This window comes from Natator depressus, chromosome 1 (genome assembly GCF_965152275.1).
Source record: "Natator depressus isolate rNatDep1 chromosome 1, rNatDep2.hap1, whole genome shotgun sequence".
Classification (NCBI taxonomy): Eukaryota; Metazoa; Chordata; order Testudines; family Cheloniidae; genus Natator; species Natator depressus.
The window spans coordinates 292,273,546-292,289,449 of NC_134234.1; the positions used below are offsets into that span (position 1 = coordinate 292,273,546).

Sequence of the window (15,904 nt, forward strand, 5' to 3'; positions counted from 1 at the left end):
TCAAGGTGCACTTCCTCCTGCACTGGCCCAATTCCCCAGAGTGGTGCTGGGGGAGGAGCCATAGCACTACCTTCAATCCCTTCCTTCAACTCTTCTTTTACTTGGCTAGTACCTGTCGTGCTATAGTGAAGAACCCTTGTGTTCAGGGTTTGTGCTGAGCTATGGCACAAGGTGAGAATGCATAACTCTCTTTCTTCTTCTTCTTCTGTATCTCACAGGCCAGCCATAATCTGATCTTTTATATTTAAAATAAATAAATTAAACTTTCAGTGAGCTGTGGAAGTCCACATATAGTAACACTCAAGAAAATCCTGTGGTTCAGTGGAACCTTTGTTTGGAGATCCTACATGGTGAACGAAATTCTGGTTGTACTCAGAATGTGATGTCAGATCTTTTAACATTCACAGCAAACTGGATAAACAGAATAAGATTCCAGAAGAAAACAGGCTGTAGAATTTTTAATAACTAAGAAGGGAAGTTATTTTGGTACAAGCAGCAGCATTAGAAGAAAAGAGTTGATTTGGCCTTTATAAAAACAAATCTAAGAGGCATTCAGAATAACTTTGGTTTTCTTCTGAAACTGAGATCTTCCTGACTTAGTTCAGCTACCTCAGCTCTGTATTCTTCTGTTTTTCACCCCTCTGTATGATGTTTATATTCTAACCATATCTAGCAGTAGTTCAACGGGATGGAAATCCCAAATGCTGATATTGTGTTTTAAAAGAGATAGCTGCTGTATATCGAACTAGTTTCAGGCTATTTAGTTTCCCCACTGGGGGCAGAGATCCAAGTCAGATCTCACATCATAGGTCCAATTGAACAGCAGGATCTCTTCAAGTATTCGAACTCTGTTGTCACATGAAAACCGCAAAAACAATTTTCTATTTTTAAATATAAAAGATGGTGAATTAGAACTTGCTGCAGGGAAAATGAAATATTTCCCCAGGTACTCTAAAAGATTGAGTTAATGGAGCAGGTATATTATTCAATGGATTTCGAGTGTATTGAACACTGTATGGGACAAAGTCCTTTCCTTATTCCACTCAGTGTTTTCTGAGTCTTCATGAGCCAAACAAGTTGTCAAACAAGCCTAAGCTGGGTATTGTGTTTTCCATGTAGAACTTGCTATCTGCTGTGAGCATCTTCACTGTCTTCTGCGTCCTCTGCAGAAAAACCACCTTTTTAAGTGGATTGATGTATCTATGGGGATGTTAGTATTTGGGTGAGCCAAAGGACACTGGAAGGTAACGATCATTTCAGGTTCACCTTCTACTATTTTTAAGTATCTCTAGAGTTGCTGTATCTCCTTATTCTGTGATCTGTATTGAAATGATTTCCCTTTTCAGTGTCTTCACCAGATGAACCTCATTTACAGTACTGTATGTTAGTGGCTTGGGACTGTGTGGCTCTGGGAGTTAGCACTGGGGTGGAAAGACTTTCACCTCTGAGTTGCTATTTCACATTTAGCCCAGGTCACTAGTGACTAAAAGTTATTAGCACCTATTGGCTGTTCATAAGCTTGTGTGAAACATTTAGTAGTGTCTGTCCAGCTACCAGTGGACTGGTTACCATGTCTCTACTAATTGGCAGTGTCGGCTGACAGCCGAAGAATGTAGGGTGTCCTGCTACCCTTCCCTTGAAAAACGTTCAGAATGGAAAAAAATTAAGTTGAAATATCCTGCAGATATCTGGAGATATTTTCTCCTTGAGGGAAAATGTTTGCCAGACCTTCAGTTTGTATCGAGATGAACAAGTTGTTTACAAATAGAAGAATTTTAGGGCTGAATTCTGCTCTGTTACACCTGTGATGTCCGTGTGTGTCTCTGAGAGCAGAATTTGGTGCTTAATGTTAAATATGAATAACTTCACTAAATAGGGGCCTGATCCAGCAACCACTGAAGTAAGAGGAATGCAAAGATGGTGTAAATCCATCTTTGCTCCCCTCCGCCCACATCTTGTGCTGAGCATAGATTGACCAGACAAGAGGCCTATAGTTGGATGAAAGAATTAGCCTGCCTTTAAAAAAGCAATTTGATTCCATTGTGAGTCTTCAAAGGCTCTTATATACGGACATTCTCGAATCATATTAATCAGGCTACCAGCTACTCCATTTCCTTTACTGCAGCAATGGTATGTAGTACCAGTCGATAATTTGCAAAGGTTTGTATTTTACCTTGATTTTATCAGTTATCGACATAGACTGTTACATTCCCGCTCTCCAAGAAGCAAAATTTTCTTAGTCTTCCCAAAAGCAAGGGATACAATAGAAAAGAGTTACAGCAGGCTATCGCCACAGTTCAGGAAACAAGTGCTTATGAGGCATAAATATAGATGATTTAGAAGATGCAAGGGGTTTTTTTATGCTAAAGGAAGTTAGATGTATGTGGTACTTCATTCCAAAATGCCAGGCATAGTAGCTACCTGTGTATTTTATTAGAATAGCTTCAGTTTGCAAGATTTTGGAAGCATTTTTTCATCCAAAAGAATAGATTAATGTAAGGAAGTACAGAAATGAATTGTTTGGCTTATTTTAGTTTTTAAAATCACAGGTAGGTTCAATTTGTATTTTTTAAACAAAATGGTGTTTGGGGGCAAATCGCCACATTTTGTGACAGTAGAGCCAATTTGGTACTGCTTCATGGGGGCTGAGTATTTAGGAAGCACTGGGCAGAGCCGTAACACCCCCCCACACACTCACACATACACACATACACATATTTAGCTGAATCCAGCCCCACTGGAGCAACATGTCTTAGGGGCAGGGGAGTGATGGCTTTCAGAAAAGCAGGAATTTCAGTGGCAGATCTGTCACTGTGCAGATCCCACTGACACAGGTGCTGGAACTAGGGGTGCTGCCGCACCCTCTGGCTTAAAGGGGTTGCCATTAAATACAGGGTTTACAGGTTGGTTCAATGGCGCTCAGCACCCCCACAATACAAATTGCTCCAGCACCCCTGCCCATTGAGCTGGACAGCTGCAGGAGCAGGGGCTGCTGCGGCCTCGGACTACAGTAGCAGTTGTGGGCTTTGTGTTCCTCTCATCCTGAAGATGAAGATTGCTTTCACTAGCTGCCACATAATTCCACACACAAAGCCTGGCCGGATGGAGGATTTGGTACATGTTGTACTGTGTAATTGACAAAGGAAAAAGATATAGGGTGAAATCCCAGCTCCATGTAAGTCAAAGGGAGTTTTGCCATTGATTTCAGTGAGGCCAGGATTTCAGCTATAGGCCCACAGAGCCAAAGGGTTTGTCCTATCACGTTGTAGATTCTGAATGCTGTCTTCTCCCACTAGGATTGCCAGGCCTCACGGATTGGCCTGGAGTGTCCAGGAATTGAAGACTAATCTTTAATTAAAGATTATATCATATGATGAAATCTCCAGAAATACATCCAACCAAAACTGGCAATCCTATTTCCCACACATGTTGGATTGTAGATTTTTCTCTTTAAGCCATCCCCGCACTCCATGATTTCTCATGCCACCATCCAAACATTTTGTTGAGCAAAGTGAAAGATGTGGAATTAAATATTCTTTAAAATGTCTCACTGATTATACAAGGAACTCCTCAAAACAAAACCAACAGTCTCTTCAGCATAGACACAAGAGGAATTTGTCTGCCGTGTTAGAATAAGATACAGTTTGATCATTCTTGCTAAAATAAATTGGCTCTGAGCAGCACTTTTCCTTGTCTATTTTGCCTACCTGCCTTCAGATGTCACCAGCCCTCTCTGAACAAAGCACATGCCAAGCATAGCCCTTCATTGAATTATACCATTCTTTGTAAGTGGGATTTTTTTTAAATAAAAGAAGTAGGATAATGTCTGTTTTGGTAACCTTCTTATATGAGTAGCATTCAGTTTTCTTGTGCCTAACCAGTACAGCATAAAACAGGAGCTCATTAGAGCTGTTAATGCTGCACAAAACTCACTGATCTGCCATAGCCACTGGCCAGGCAAAACTTTTCAATCAGTTCTTCTGCTTTTGTCAACTCATACCTCTCAGTGAGCAGCTGCAAGATGATTCACCTGAGAACATTTCACTACGGCAGAGAGAAAAATTTCTTCTGGCTGCTTTTCCTTTGCTAAGAAGATCATGTTAGTTGTAGATCTTTTCACAGTCCTTCCTGAGCCATCTTTTGCCCATTTGAAAATAGAAATCCTTTTATCCAACTGTCAAGAAGAATTTCTGTGAAATAAGCAGTTCAACTCTTCTAAATGCTTTTCTTCTACATTTTCTACTTGTTTCACAGAGTTGTGGTGGTTGTATTTTGTCCTGCTGCAGTGAGACTCATTATTGTAATTAATGTTTAAAATTGTTAGTTTCTTATGAACTGATTTCATACTTAAAGAAATCTATGTTTTATAAACCACAAGAAGACATATTGAAATTTTTTTCCATAAAAGGTTAGTTGTGGGGAGAAACTTTTGTTTGCTGCAAAACCATTTAAAGGACAATGGATTGTTCAACACTGATGCAGGCATTGGTTAAAATGAAATGATTTGAAAGCAAACAATCAGTCGAGAATATGATATCTCCTAAAGACCAACAGAGTGCTTCCATCAGTACATTTCATGTTAGGGATCATACATAACTCCACTCAACATCTTGTATTCAGCCATAAGGAACCTGGGAGAATGTATTTCGTTGCTTATTGACATCTGTAAAAGCATTTCATCCCAAGTAATATTTTTTATGATATAGGTTTTGTCAGTTAGTTTGCAAATAAATACAGAATAGCTACTTTGGCTGTCAATTTACCAAACTGACATGTCATTCAAGGCTTGTTTTTCCTGAATAATCAGTAAGTGATCTCATCAAGATTCATAAAACCTGTGCCTGCAATGCTGTATTCATAATTAGAAAGCATACAGCTCCACAAATAAATTGCTCTGAAGAGAGGAACACAGGCCTCTTTTAATTCGTCTGTGTTACTTTGGCCTTAATCACCCTCTTTCCTCTCCATCATCCCCAATAAGTAAATTCGACTTTTCAATGGGAGAAATGTGCCATCAACTCATTTTAATGCATGTTATTTAGAGCAGCTATAAAGATTTGCATCAAGTCAGAACAACAACTATCTACCCCCTCCACCTTTTAGCCCTGGTCTACACTACGAGTGTAGGTCGAATTTAGCAGCATTAGGTCGATTTAACCCTGCACCTGTCCACATGATCAAGCCTGTTTTCTCGACTTAAAGGGCTCTTAAAATCGATTTCTGTACTCCTCCCCGGCGAGGGGTTTAGCACTAAAATTGACCTCGAAATTGGTCATGTGGACGCAATTCGACAGTATTAGCCTCTGGGAGCTATCCCAGAGTGCTCCATTGTGACCGCTCTGAATAGCACTCTCAGCTCAGATGCACTGGCCAGGTAGACAGGAAAAGACCCGGGAACTTTTGAATTTCATTTCCTGTTTGGCCAGCATGGCCAACTGATCAGCACAGGTGACCATGCAGAGCTCATCAGCACAGGTGACCATGGAGTCCCAGAATCGCAAAAGAGCTCCAGCATGGACCAAATGGGAGGTACTGGATCTGATCGCTGTATGGGGAGAAGAACTCTGTTCCAAAAGACGAAATGCCAATATATTTGCAAAAATCTCCAAGGGCATGATGGACAGAGGCTACAACAGAGGCCACAACAGGGGCACACAGTAGTGCCGCATGAAAGTTAAGGAGCTGAGGCAAGCCTACCAAAAAACAAAGGATGCAAACGGTGGCTCCGGGTCAGAGCCCCATACAAGCCACTTCTATGATGAGCTGCATGCAATTCTAGGGGGGGCCCCTACCACTACCCCACCACTGTCCGTGGACACCTGCAAGCGGGGAGTCTCACGCAACAGGGATGAGGATTTTGTGGATGAGGAAGATGAAAAGGAGGAGGAGGTTGAGGATAGTGAACAGCAGGCAAGTGGAGAATCCCTTCTCCCTGGCAACCAGGAACTGTTCATCACCCTAGAGCCAATACCCGCCCAACCCTCCCAAGGCGGGATCCCGGACCATGAAGCCGGAGAAGGCATCTCTGGTGAGTGTTACTTAGTGAATATAATACAGGGTTTAAAAGCAAGTGAGTTTAATAATTAATTTGCCCTGAAGACTTGGGATGCATTTGCGGCCAGTATAGCTACTGGAAAAGTCTGTTGACATATCCGGGGATGGAGATGTCCCTGGAGGATTTCTGTTCCATGAAGCTCTCGTGGAGGTACTCTAAAAGCCTTTGCCACGCGGTAGGGGGAGGCCCATTCATGCTGAGTTGTTCATGTTTGGCTGAGAGGGATCTTCCCTGATACTAGCCACGCGGTCGGGGGGTGGGGGGTGAAGCACATGTGCTATGTAATGTGAATCACTTGATTCAGTGTGAAATAGTCTTCCCTTTGTTCTCTAAAATGTATCTTTTTAAATACTACTCTCCCTTTTTTTCCTCCTGCAGCTGCAAATGTTTCCACGCTCGCCCTATCATCTCCGTCCCAGAGGCTAGGGCAGATTAGAAGATGAAAAAAATGCACTCACAATGACATGTTCTCAGAGCTCATGTAGTCCTCCCACACTGAAAGAGCTCAGCAGAATGCATGGAGGCAAACAATGGCAGAGTCCAGGAAAGCGTTAAATGAACGCGATGAGAGGAGGGAGGAGCACACTGAGAGGAGGCAGGATGCAATGCTGAGCCTAATGGGGGAGCAAAACTGATATGCTCAGGCGTCTGGTGGAGCTGCAGGAAAGGCAGCAGGAGCACAGACTGCCGCTGCAGCCCCTGTATAACCAACTGCCCTCCTCCCCAAGTTCCATATTCTCCTCACCCAGATGCCCAAGAATGCGGTGGGGGAGAGGCTACGGGCACCCAGACACTCCACCCCAGAGGATTGCCCAAGCAACAGAAGGCTGGCATTCAATAAGTTTTGAACTGTAGTGTGGCCTTGTCCTTCCCTCCTCCCCTCATCCACTACCCCACCCAGTGCTTCCCTCCTCACCCACCCCTCCCGGGCTACCTTGCAAGTTTTCCCCCTATTCGTGTGATGAATTAATAAAGAATGCATGATTTTGAAACAATAATGACTTTATTGCCTCTGAAAGTGGTGATCGAAGCAGGGAGGTCAGCTGGCTTACAGGGAAGTAGAGTCAACCAAGAGAGCGGGTTTTCATCAAGCAGAAACAAACAGAACTGTCACACCATAGCCTGGCCAGTCATGAAACTGGTTTTCAAAGTTTCCCTGATGTGCAGGACACCCAGCTGTGCTCTTCTAATTGCCCTGGTATCTGGCTGCGCGTAATCGGCTGCGTCTCAACCTCCCACCCCGCCATAAACGTCTCCCCTTTACTCTCACAGATATTGTGGAGCACACAGCAAGCAGCAATAACAATGGGAATATTGGTTTTGCTGAGGTCTAACATAGTCAGTAAACTGCGTCAGCCATCTTTTAAACATCCAAATGCACATTCTACCACCATTCTGCACTTGCTCAGCCTATAGTTGAACTGCTCCTTACTACTGTCCAGGGTGCCTGTGTATGGCTTCATGAGCCATGGCATTAAGGGGTAGGCTGGGGCCCCAAGGATAACTATAGGCATTTCAACATCCCCAACGGTAATTTTCTGGTCTGGGAAGTAAGTCCCTTCCTGCAGCTGTTCAAACAGACCTGAAGATGCGAGCGTCATGCATCTTTCCCGGCCATCCCACGTTGATGTCAGTGAAACGTCCCTTGTGATCCACCAGTGCTTGCAGCACCATGGAAAAGTACCCCTTGTGGTTTACGTACTGGCTGCCAAGGTGGTCCGGTCCCAAGATAGGGATATGTGTTCCGTCTATTGCTCCACCGCAGTTAAGGAACCCTATTGCAGCAACCCTTGATAGCACCAGCTCAGTGATTGCGTTGGCTACTTGGATCACAGCAGCCCCCACAGTAGATTTACCCACTCCAAATTGATTCCCGACTGACTGGTAGCTGTCTGGCTTCCAGAGGGCTATCACCACTCACTTCTCAACTGTGAGGGCTGCTCTCATCTTGGTATTCTTGCACTTCTGTTGTGAGCATTGCAAACACCTCGTGATCACGCTGTCATCACCTCCTCGCCTGCTTTTGCAGGTTCTGCACATACCGCAGGATAATGTGCGAGGTGTTTGAGCAGCGGTGACCTGAGCGGGCTCCATGCTTGCCATGGTATGGCGTCTGCAGGAGAGCAGAGTTGCAGTGGAAGCGGTGGCTGACATTGGATGCCACAAGAATAGATATTTATAAAGAATGACTAGAGGACCTGCGAAGTGGATTCATGAGAGCAGGAGAGCAGAGTTGCAGTGGAAGCGGTGGAGGACGACAATTAGCACCACGCACATTTCCCAAGGAAGAACACAAGTACCTGGGAGCACATGACAGACAACATGAAGAAATTCACTACTGAGACAAGAGCAGCAGAGCAGAATTGCAGTGGAAGCGGTGGATGACGACAATGGTTAGCAGTCCTACTGTACCGTCTGCTGACAGCAGTATGGCATCTGCTAGGAAAAAAGGCGCAAAATGATTGTCTGCCGTTGCTTTCGTGGAGGGAGGGGCGACTGACAACATGTACCCAAAACCACCCACAACAATGTTTTTGCCCCATCAGGCATTGGGAGCTCAACCCAGAATTCCAATGGGCAGCGGAGACTGTGGAAACTGTGGGATAGCTACCGACAGTGCAATGCTCCAAAAGTCTACGCTAGCCACGGTACTGTGGACGCACTCCGCTGACTTAATGTGCTTAGTGGGGACACACACAATCAATTGTATAAAATTGCTTCCTAAAAATCGACTTCTATAAATTTGACCTAATTTCGTAGTGTAAACATACCCTTAGACTGCGTGCTTCATTGATTCTGTGGGGTTTGCACATTCAGCCCACCCCAACAAGCTGTCGTGTATTGGACATATGATCCCCAGCCTTTAGCATAATGACTTAGACCTTGTCTGCACTACAGGGAAAAGTCGATCTAAGCTACATAATTTGAGTTACATGAATAGCGCAACTCAAGTCGACGTGGCTTAGATCTACTTACTGCGGGACCCACACTGCGTGATGTCGACGGGAGTTTCTCCGTCGACTCCCCTTATTCTTCTTGATCCGGTGGAGTACAGGAGTCGACGGGAGATGCATTGATCACGGCTCATTGATCGCCCAGTAAGTGTAGACAAGCCCTTAGATCATGGACTGGCAAGCAAGCTAGCTCTCAAACTGCACATTCCCCAGTGACGTGGGAAGTTCCAAGGTTTCAGACCTTTTTTTTTTTTTTTTATGGTCTGCCAGTATCTGAGTGAACACCGGTGACATAAGGCGCAGACTACAAACCAGCTTTTTCTCACTTAAGCAACAGAATTCTTGTTGATCTTTCTCTAATGTCTTGAACTCTCCTGAAGTTTTGCTGTCTCCTGTCTGCTCATTATAAAGGAGGTTTGTAGTGGTCGAGAGTTAGATAAACTGAACAGCTGAAAGTTGTTTCTGAATACTAAGGTGGGGCTTATTGTATTGGTGTGTTAGGACAGCGGTTCTCAACCAGGAGTCCAGGGCCTCCTGGGGGCCACAAGCAGGTTTCAGAGAGAGCAGGGCCAGCATTAGACTCACTGGGGCCCAGGGCAGAAAGCCAAATCCCAAGCCCTGCTGCCCGAGGCTGAAGCTGAAGCCTGAGCAACTTAGTTTTGCGGGGGCCCCTGTGGCATGGGCCCCTGGGCAATTGCTCTGCTGGCTACTCCCTAATGCTGGCCGCAGCTTTTAATTTACTGAAAAACCATTGTTGTGGCACGGGTGGGCCATGGAATTTTTATAACATGTTGGGGGGGGCCTTAAAGAAAAAGGTTGAGAATCCCTGTCTTGGGATATGCTTCAGAGTTGAATGTTCTGGTTTTTGAACCCAAGGATATTTCCTCCTAAGTCCCTAATAGACAGGGTGGCCACCATCTTTTTAAGACAAAGGCAAAAGCATTTTTGAATGAGACTCATTACAGTAGAGTTTGATGCTGTTAGTGAGCACCAAAGTAGAGTAACTAGAGAGAGTTTAGACAGAGTGTGTGCTATAATCAGGGAGAGGTATATTAATGAGAAGAAATAGAGGCGCTGTGATTAATTATAACCCATTTTAAAGTCAATATGGTGGTAATTTGACTATGTATATAACTGTAAAAAGTAACTATGTCAACCCTTTAATACAAAAGGGTAGATCTGCGTCTATTTCATATGTAAATAAAACACCCAACAGCTTGAATAGAAAAAATGCAACAAGAAGGATGAATGTGGTTGGCTAAATTAGGACTATGCAATGAAGTTCTCAGGTGTCCCTGAAATATTGTACTACTTCAGCTCCTCCAAACTGACGGTGGTGGTGTGTAGGGATGAGGAAACTTTGATTTGTAACTTTACTTTTCGAAGGGTAGTTTCCATAAGAGGGTAGAGTGGTGATATGTACTCATGTTACTGGGAGATGATACTTATTACATCTCGTAGTTAGCTCCTTCAACAAGAGTAGGCTGTCCTCTCTGGAAATAACAGATCACATTAATGTGAGCCAACAGGGTTTGAGGGCAGGATTTTGACCCACTGTATGTGACCCACTGCTCAGTGTGTTACGTGTCCCCCTTTGTGACCAATTGACAGAAGATACTAGGTCCATTACAGCTGCACACTTCACATCCTTGCTCTGTAGCTCAAACTATAACTTATACTTCTAGCACTGAAGGTCCCCAGTTCAATCATTAGCATTGGCCAAGAGGTCAGTCATTGCAGACTTGGACTCACTCTGCTGGTTTCCAGAACTTTGTGCCGCATGTGGTGTAAAACACAATTCCTTCCAGATTTCAAGAAACTTATGTTGGGATTTGTAATGAAGGTCATATTTTATATCCCTGTTTGTTTCCACTGCCCTACTACGTGCCGCTCATTAACATCATTTAGCCACATCACTGAGAATGGGTGCTACTTTGTAATAGTCTGTATTGGGAATGGGGTTGCACAGGTGTGGAAGGGTAGGATTTGGCCTGCCGGATGTAATGTAAGGTACAGCTTGATGCACCTAGTTTATAAAATCAGCTCACATACTGAGCTTTTAGATATCAGTAGGGCAGGTCTTGCTGTACATTGGACCTAATTAAGGTGTCCAGAAATCATTCAAGGGTGGGGTCTTTGGAAGACGTCTAGTCAGTGGAAGGCTAACTTTTAAGAGATCCACATCAGGAGGAGAAAAGTAAGTTGCACTGTGTCAATAAGAACTCACCATGTTTTGTGATAGAAGGCTGATTCTGCTCTTACTTACACTCAGAGCAGGAGTAACTGCTGTCAGTTAGGAGTATCTCCATTTGAGGATAATGGCATTTCACCAGTGTAAAGCTGGTATAAGTGGAAACATAATCAAGTCCAGAAGATGTCCTTTTCTTCTTGGGGAAGAAAAAAATGGAAGGAAGGAAATCTGGTCTGGTTTGGAAAACATACTACTTAAAACAAGAACCAAGAGTAAAATATCTAATTTCCCTTTTTCCTCCCCTGGCTACAGGTACTCTTTTTAGTGCAGCCAGATTGCACCAGTAGTTTTGTCCAATATTTTAGAAGAGCATTACTTCTCTGATAGTGAGAGTAGGGATTTGTTGTCTTGATATGCTAGTGAAATACATAATGTTACTTATGTCGGACAGTCTGGATAGATCAAGGGGTTAATAGTTGGAAATATAGTATTTATTCCTTGAATTGGGACCCTTTTCTTTCTTAGTGCTTTGGGAGGTTTACATAGATAACAGACTGCTTACAGTTTGTTATGATTCAATTAATTATTAATGTTTAACAATAGAGAAGGCTTCTAGATAGTCCTTTGCATTCATTAGTATGGCCTTACTATTATTCTACAGCTTTTATTGGATGTGGTTCAAAAATTCAATCTCTTTTTTGATTTACTGCTAACCATTATGGGGGTCCAATAATATTGATTAAAACCATTTTAGTAATGCAGCAGATACTGTATTGTCAGCAGACTAATGTAACGGATTCAGCTGTGTGACTTCCTGTTTTCTTTTTTGGTTGCTGAACAGACATTGATGAATGCTCAGATGGCTTTGTTCAATGTGACAGCCGTGCTAACTGCATTAACCTGCCTGGCTGGTACCACTGTGAGTGCAGGGACGGCTACCATGACAATGGGATGTTTTCACCGAGTGGAGAATCATGTGAAGGTCAGTACCCAATAAAGGGACAAATGTCTAATAGGTCACATATTATTACTGTATTGTGAATGATAATGTGCAGAGTCTCCAGCTGATATTGGGGATCCATTGTGTTAGGCACTGTCTAGACATAGAGTGAGAGACGGTCCCTGCCCCAAAGACCTTAGGGCAGAAATAGATAAGACAAAAACGGGAGAAAGGAGGTATTATTTTCCCTACTGCGCAGATGGGGAACTGAAGAGCACAGGGAGATTCAGCGACTAGTCCAAGGTCACATATGAAGTCTGCGGCTGAGCCGGGAACAGAATCTCTTTGGCCTCATACCTGCTTGTGTGCAGTAATAATCGGGGCCAGATTGTGAGCAGCCCTTCTCCCATCCTCTTTGCCCAGCCAGTATAAGCCAGGCAGAATTGCAGTCCCTGCTCTTGGGAAGCCAGGATCTTATCTCTGCTTACTCTCCAACCCAAAGAGAGCAAAGAGATGGTTCCAGCCTCTCTGTGGACTGGCTTTCTTCACTAGCTGGCTGTAAAGGGGAGTAACAGAGAAGAAAGATAGTCCAGTGGTTAGGGAGAGATTTTCCAAAATGAAATGCTACTAAACAGGTGACCCCTGTATATGCTAGCAGGCTGTAAATATCACCACATTCTCTCATCAGTGACATCACAGAGGGGGTGAAGTAGACTGAGGAAATTATTTTTTTACATGCAGAAATGAAGCTTATCCAGCCAGTTCCTCCTCTCCAATTACCTTGTACACTAAAATATTCCTCTTTAAGAAACTTGTCCTATTGCAAAGAATGATTCAGGGGGTCTAATAGGCCACTGCTCACTCCCAGGGTACTATGATGTTGCTTTTACTGCTCATAGAATTACTGCCTTTAGAAAGCGGCAGTTTGCAGAATAACATTAGAAGCTTGGAAACACTGGAGGTGGCGGATGGGGGGTTGGTGCTATGTAGAATCATTCCAGAGGCTCTAGCAAATGGGAACAGCAAGTTAGTGGGTATACAGTTATTTAAAGATGCAGCTCTCCTAGTATGAAGCACTTAGTCGTGAAGCATTTATGAGCCTCTACTCTAAAGGCTATTTTAAGACAAACAAGGCTGCATGTTCTGTTCTGGTTTGTTTAGACCAAAATTGTGCATATTCCTTCATATTTGGTCATTATAAACTTGGAACGCTCCCACAGCGTGAGTTGCTCAGCTTTGTTTAAGCTCAGGTCTGTAGGCAGTGTCGATCCCAAAGGGAAGGAATGGAATTAATCTCAGTGATGCAGACTCAAAGAATGCTTTCCACTAAGAGCAAGGGTCACCTTTTCAGTATCCCTCTCACCACTTCTTCAGAGTATTTTTACCACATTTGAAAGCCTGTACTCCCAGGTGGATTAGCTACCTGGCTACTGACTTTGTAAAGTTGAGCTTCTCCATCAAGAACTGGCTAAATTTCAATGCTGGTCAGACAGATTTTAGAATATGCCAAATAGTTTTGGAAAAATCTGTCTGTACACAAGTGATGCACTAACTAATTGTCCATGAAAATATTTAGTCGGTAACCATCCAACACAAGGTTTTATCTGTGACTGTCATACTGTATTTGCCTTCTAGCTTTAACATTGTGATTTGGTGCTGTCTACTAGACATTTGGTTGTTCAACCAACTTAAAACTCAGATATACTAAATTTTTTGCAGTGTGTCCATCACTAAAGATGAGCATTTAAACTTCTTCTAAGCAACAATGATCCCATTTCTATAAAAGCGAGAAGCCAAGGAAAAAGAAATACAGAATTGCTGCTAAATAGAAAGCTTTTTAGGATTTTCTACAAGGCATCAACAACTCGTTAGTAAATATGTACAGAAAGGGACAAGTGATTAGACTTAATTCAGGAAAATACCTGCATGCTGTTGATAACCCCAGTCACTAACAATGGAACACTATCAGATTGACTGTTTGCTACTCTAAACTTTAGAATATGAAACAGCACAAGGGAGGTTAGATATTCTGTTGTTATCACGCTGCATTATATTTTGTTGGACTGAAGCTATGGCATTGTGTCTCAAATAGGACATAAAGTCAGAACAAAGTGTGATGATATGACACAGCCTAATTTATTGAATTCAGAAAGCTGAACGTCTTGGGGCCAATATTAGTTAGACAGACTTGCTCAGATAAACTAAGAACCAAGGTAAACCTCCAACCAGAACTCTAACTGAACCAAAGCTTTTCTGAAGTTCAAAAAGATTTATAAACTTTTTTTAAAAAAATTCCTCACTTCTGATGCCTCTTCACTTTGCGGGTTTATGTCAGGACCAGGAGTGGAAGCTCCCAAATGCAGCAAAAGAATACTATGCCTGACCTGTGCAGAAAAAGAAAGCAAGAGAAATGTCACAAAAGTACAAGATTTCTAGACCAACTCTTAGACCCAAAGGGTTTTTATAAGTCTAGATAAGCATCCACGTTTATTTGAACGTAAGCAAAACCATTCATTTTGAGGTTTTGCCCATGTCTGAGCAGTTTGGGGCAAATTCATCTCTGGTGTAAGTCGACTGATGAGCCTTTACAAGAAAGGATTTGCAAAATAAAGAGAGTTGGCCCAAAGCTCAAGGCCATTTTTGTCCAGAAACATTTGAATAAGAACTTCCCCTGTTGCTGAAATATCTTTGGATTTCAGCACATCTGGCAATTTCTGCTGGACTGGCTCCCGTCTTCCAGGTTTCTAATTTAGGAGCTCTCTGCTGTATCAAGGGACCAGAGTGTTTGGAGGTTTCTCTGACCTGGGCAAGGCCTGGAATTTACAAAATTTGTATAAAGGAACCAGCCAAAGTCCAAAAGAGAGGGTGTTCCAGCCTTGATTCCTTTGTCAATGAAATAGAAAGACAGGAGGCCTCTGGAGCAGGAGAATGGTGTTGGGGGAGGGGAAATTGGGTAGTGTTATGGTCATGTGATGTGATTGGGTTGGGAGGTGCGGGATAGGAGAAGGGAGAAGGAAGACCTTAAAATGTATATCTTATCGAACATGGGTTAGGTAAGCAAAATTTGGCCCTCAGTTAAGCTCCGGGTAGCTATTCACATTTTGTAGGATTTATCCAACACACTCCTCCAAATCTTTTGAGGCTCACACATCCCTGTCTATACCATTCAAACTACTAGCTTCCTAAGCACTGTTGTAAGCTGGCTGCAGTGTTTATGTGTTTTTGGAAGATGACATGGGAGTGATAATAGTGATATAACACCTAGGTCTGAGATTGCTGGAAATTTGCAGCCTGGATTATTTTCCTCACATTCATTGTGTTCAGCAGTAACAGCTACCGAGTTCAGTCCCCAGCAGCCTCAGTAGTTTATGGTGTTTGGTGCCCCGGTTGTGGCCGTAAACAAAATGTCAGCAACGTAATTCATGGTTTATGGTGGTTTGTTGCAAGTCCAAAATCAAAACGCTGAAGTAAGCTTTTGTCAGGGAAGGATGATTTGTGCTTAAGCACTTTGCAGATAAAGAATGAAGTTTGATGCTGATGAATAATGCAGATATGAATTTCACGTATGCAAGTTTGTTTTTCTGTCTCTGCATTTTGAGCATGTTGCTGTTTCAGAGTGGATTAGAATCACAATATGGACGCCCACTGATTTGGGCTGAGGATATTTAACCTGTCTTGTGCAGGGTATTCATTTTTCTGAGTTCAGCAAGCTGAAAGTTCAGAAGCAGAAGGGTGGGAATGTCAGAAGCTCTCAGTGTTGTCCA

General features: G+C 43.1%; 1 protein-coding gene across 1 annotated transcript in view; it reads left to right on the forward strand.

Moving 5' to 3' along the window:
• The window catches only part of NELL2 (neural EGFL like 2), a 225,293-nt gene that overhangs the window by 194,851 nt on the left and 14,538 nt on the right, over positions 1–15,904 (forward strand). The window contains exon 16 of the mRNA XM_074942171.1: positions 12,042–12,182. Coding sequence (XP_074798272.1) covers positions 12,042–12,182 — 141 coding nt within the window. The remainder of the gene's footprint in view (positions 1–12,041; positions 12,183–15,904) is intronic.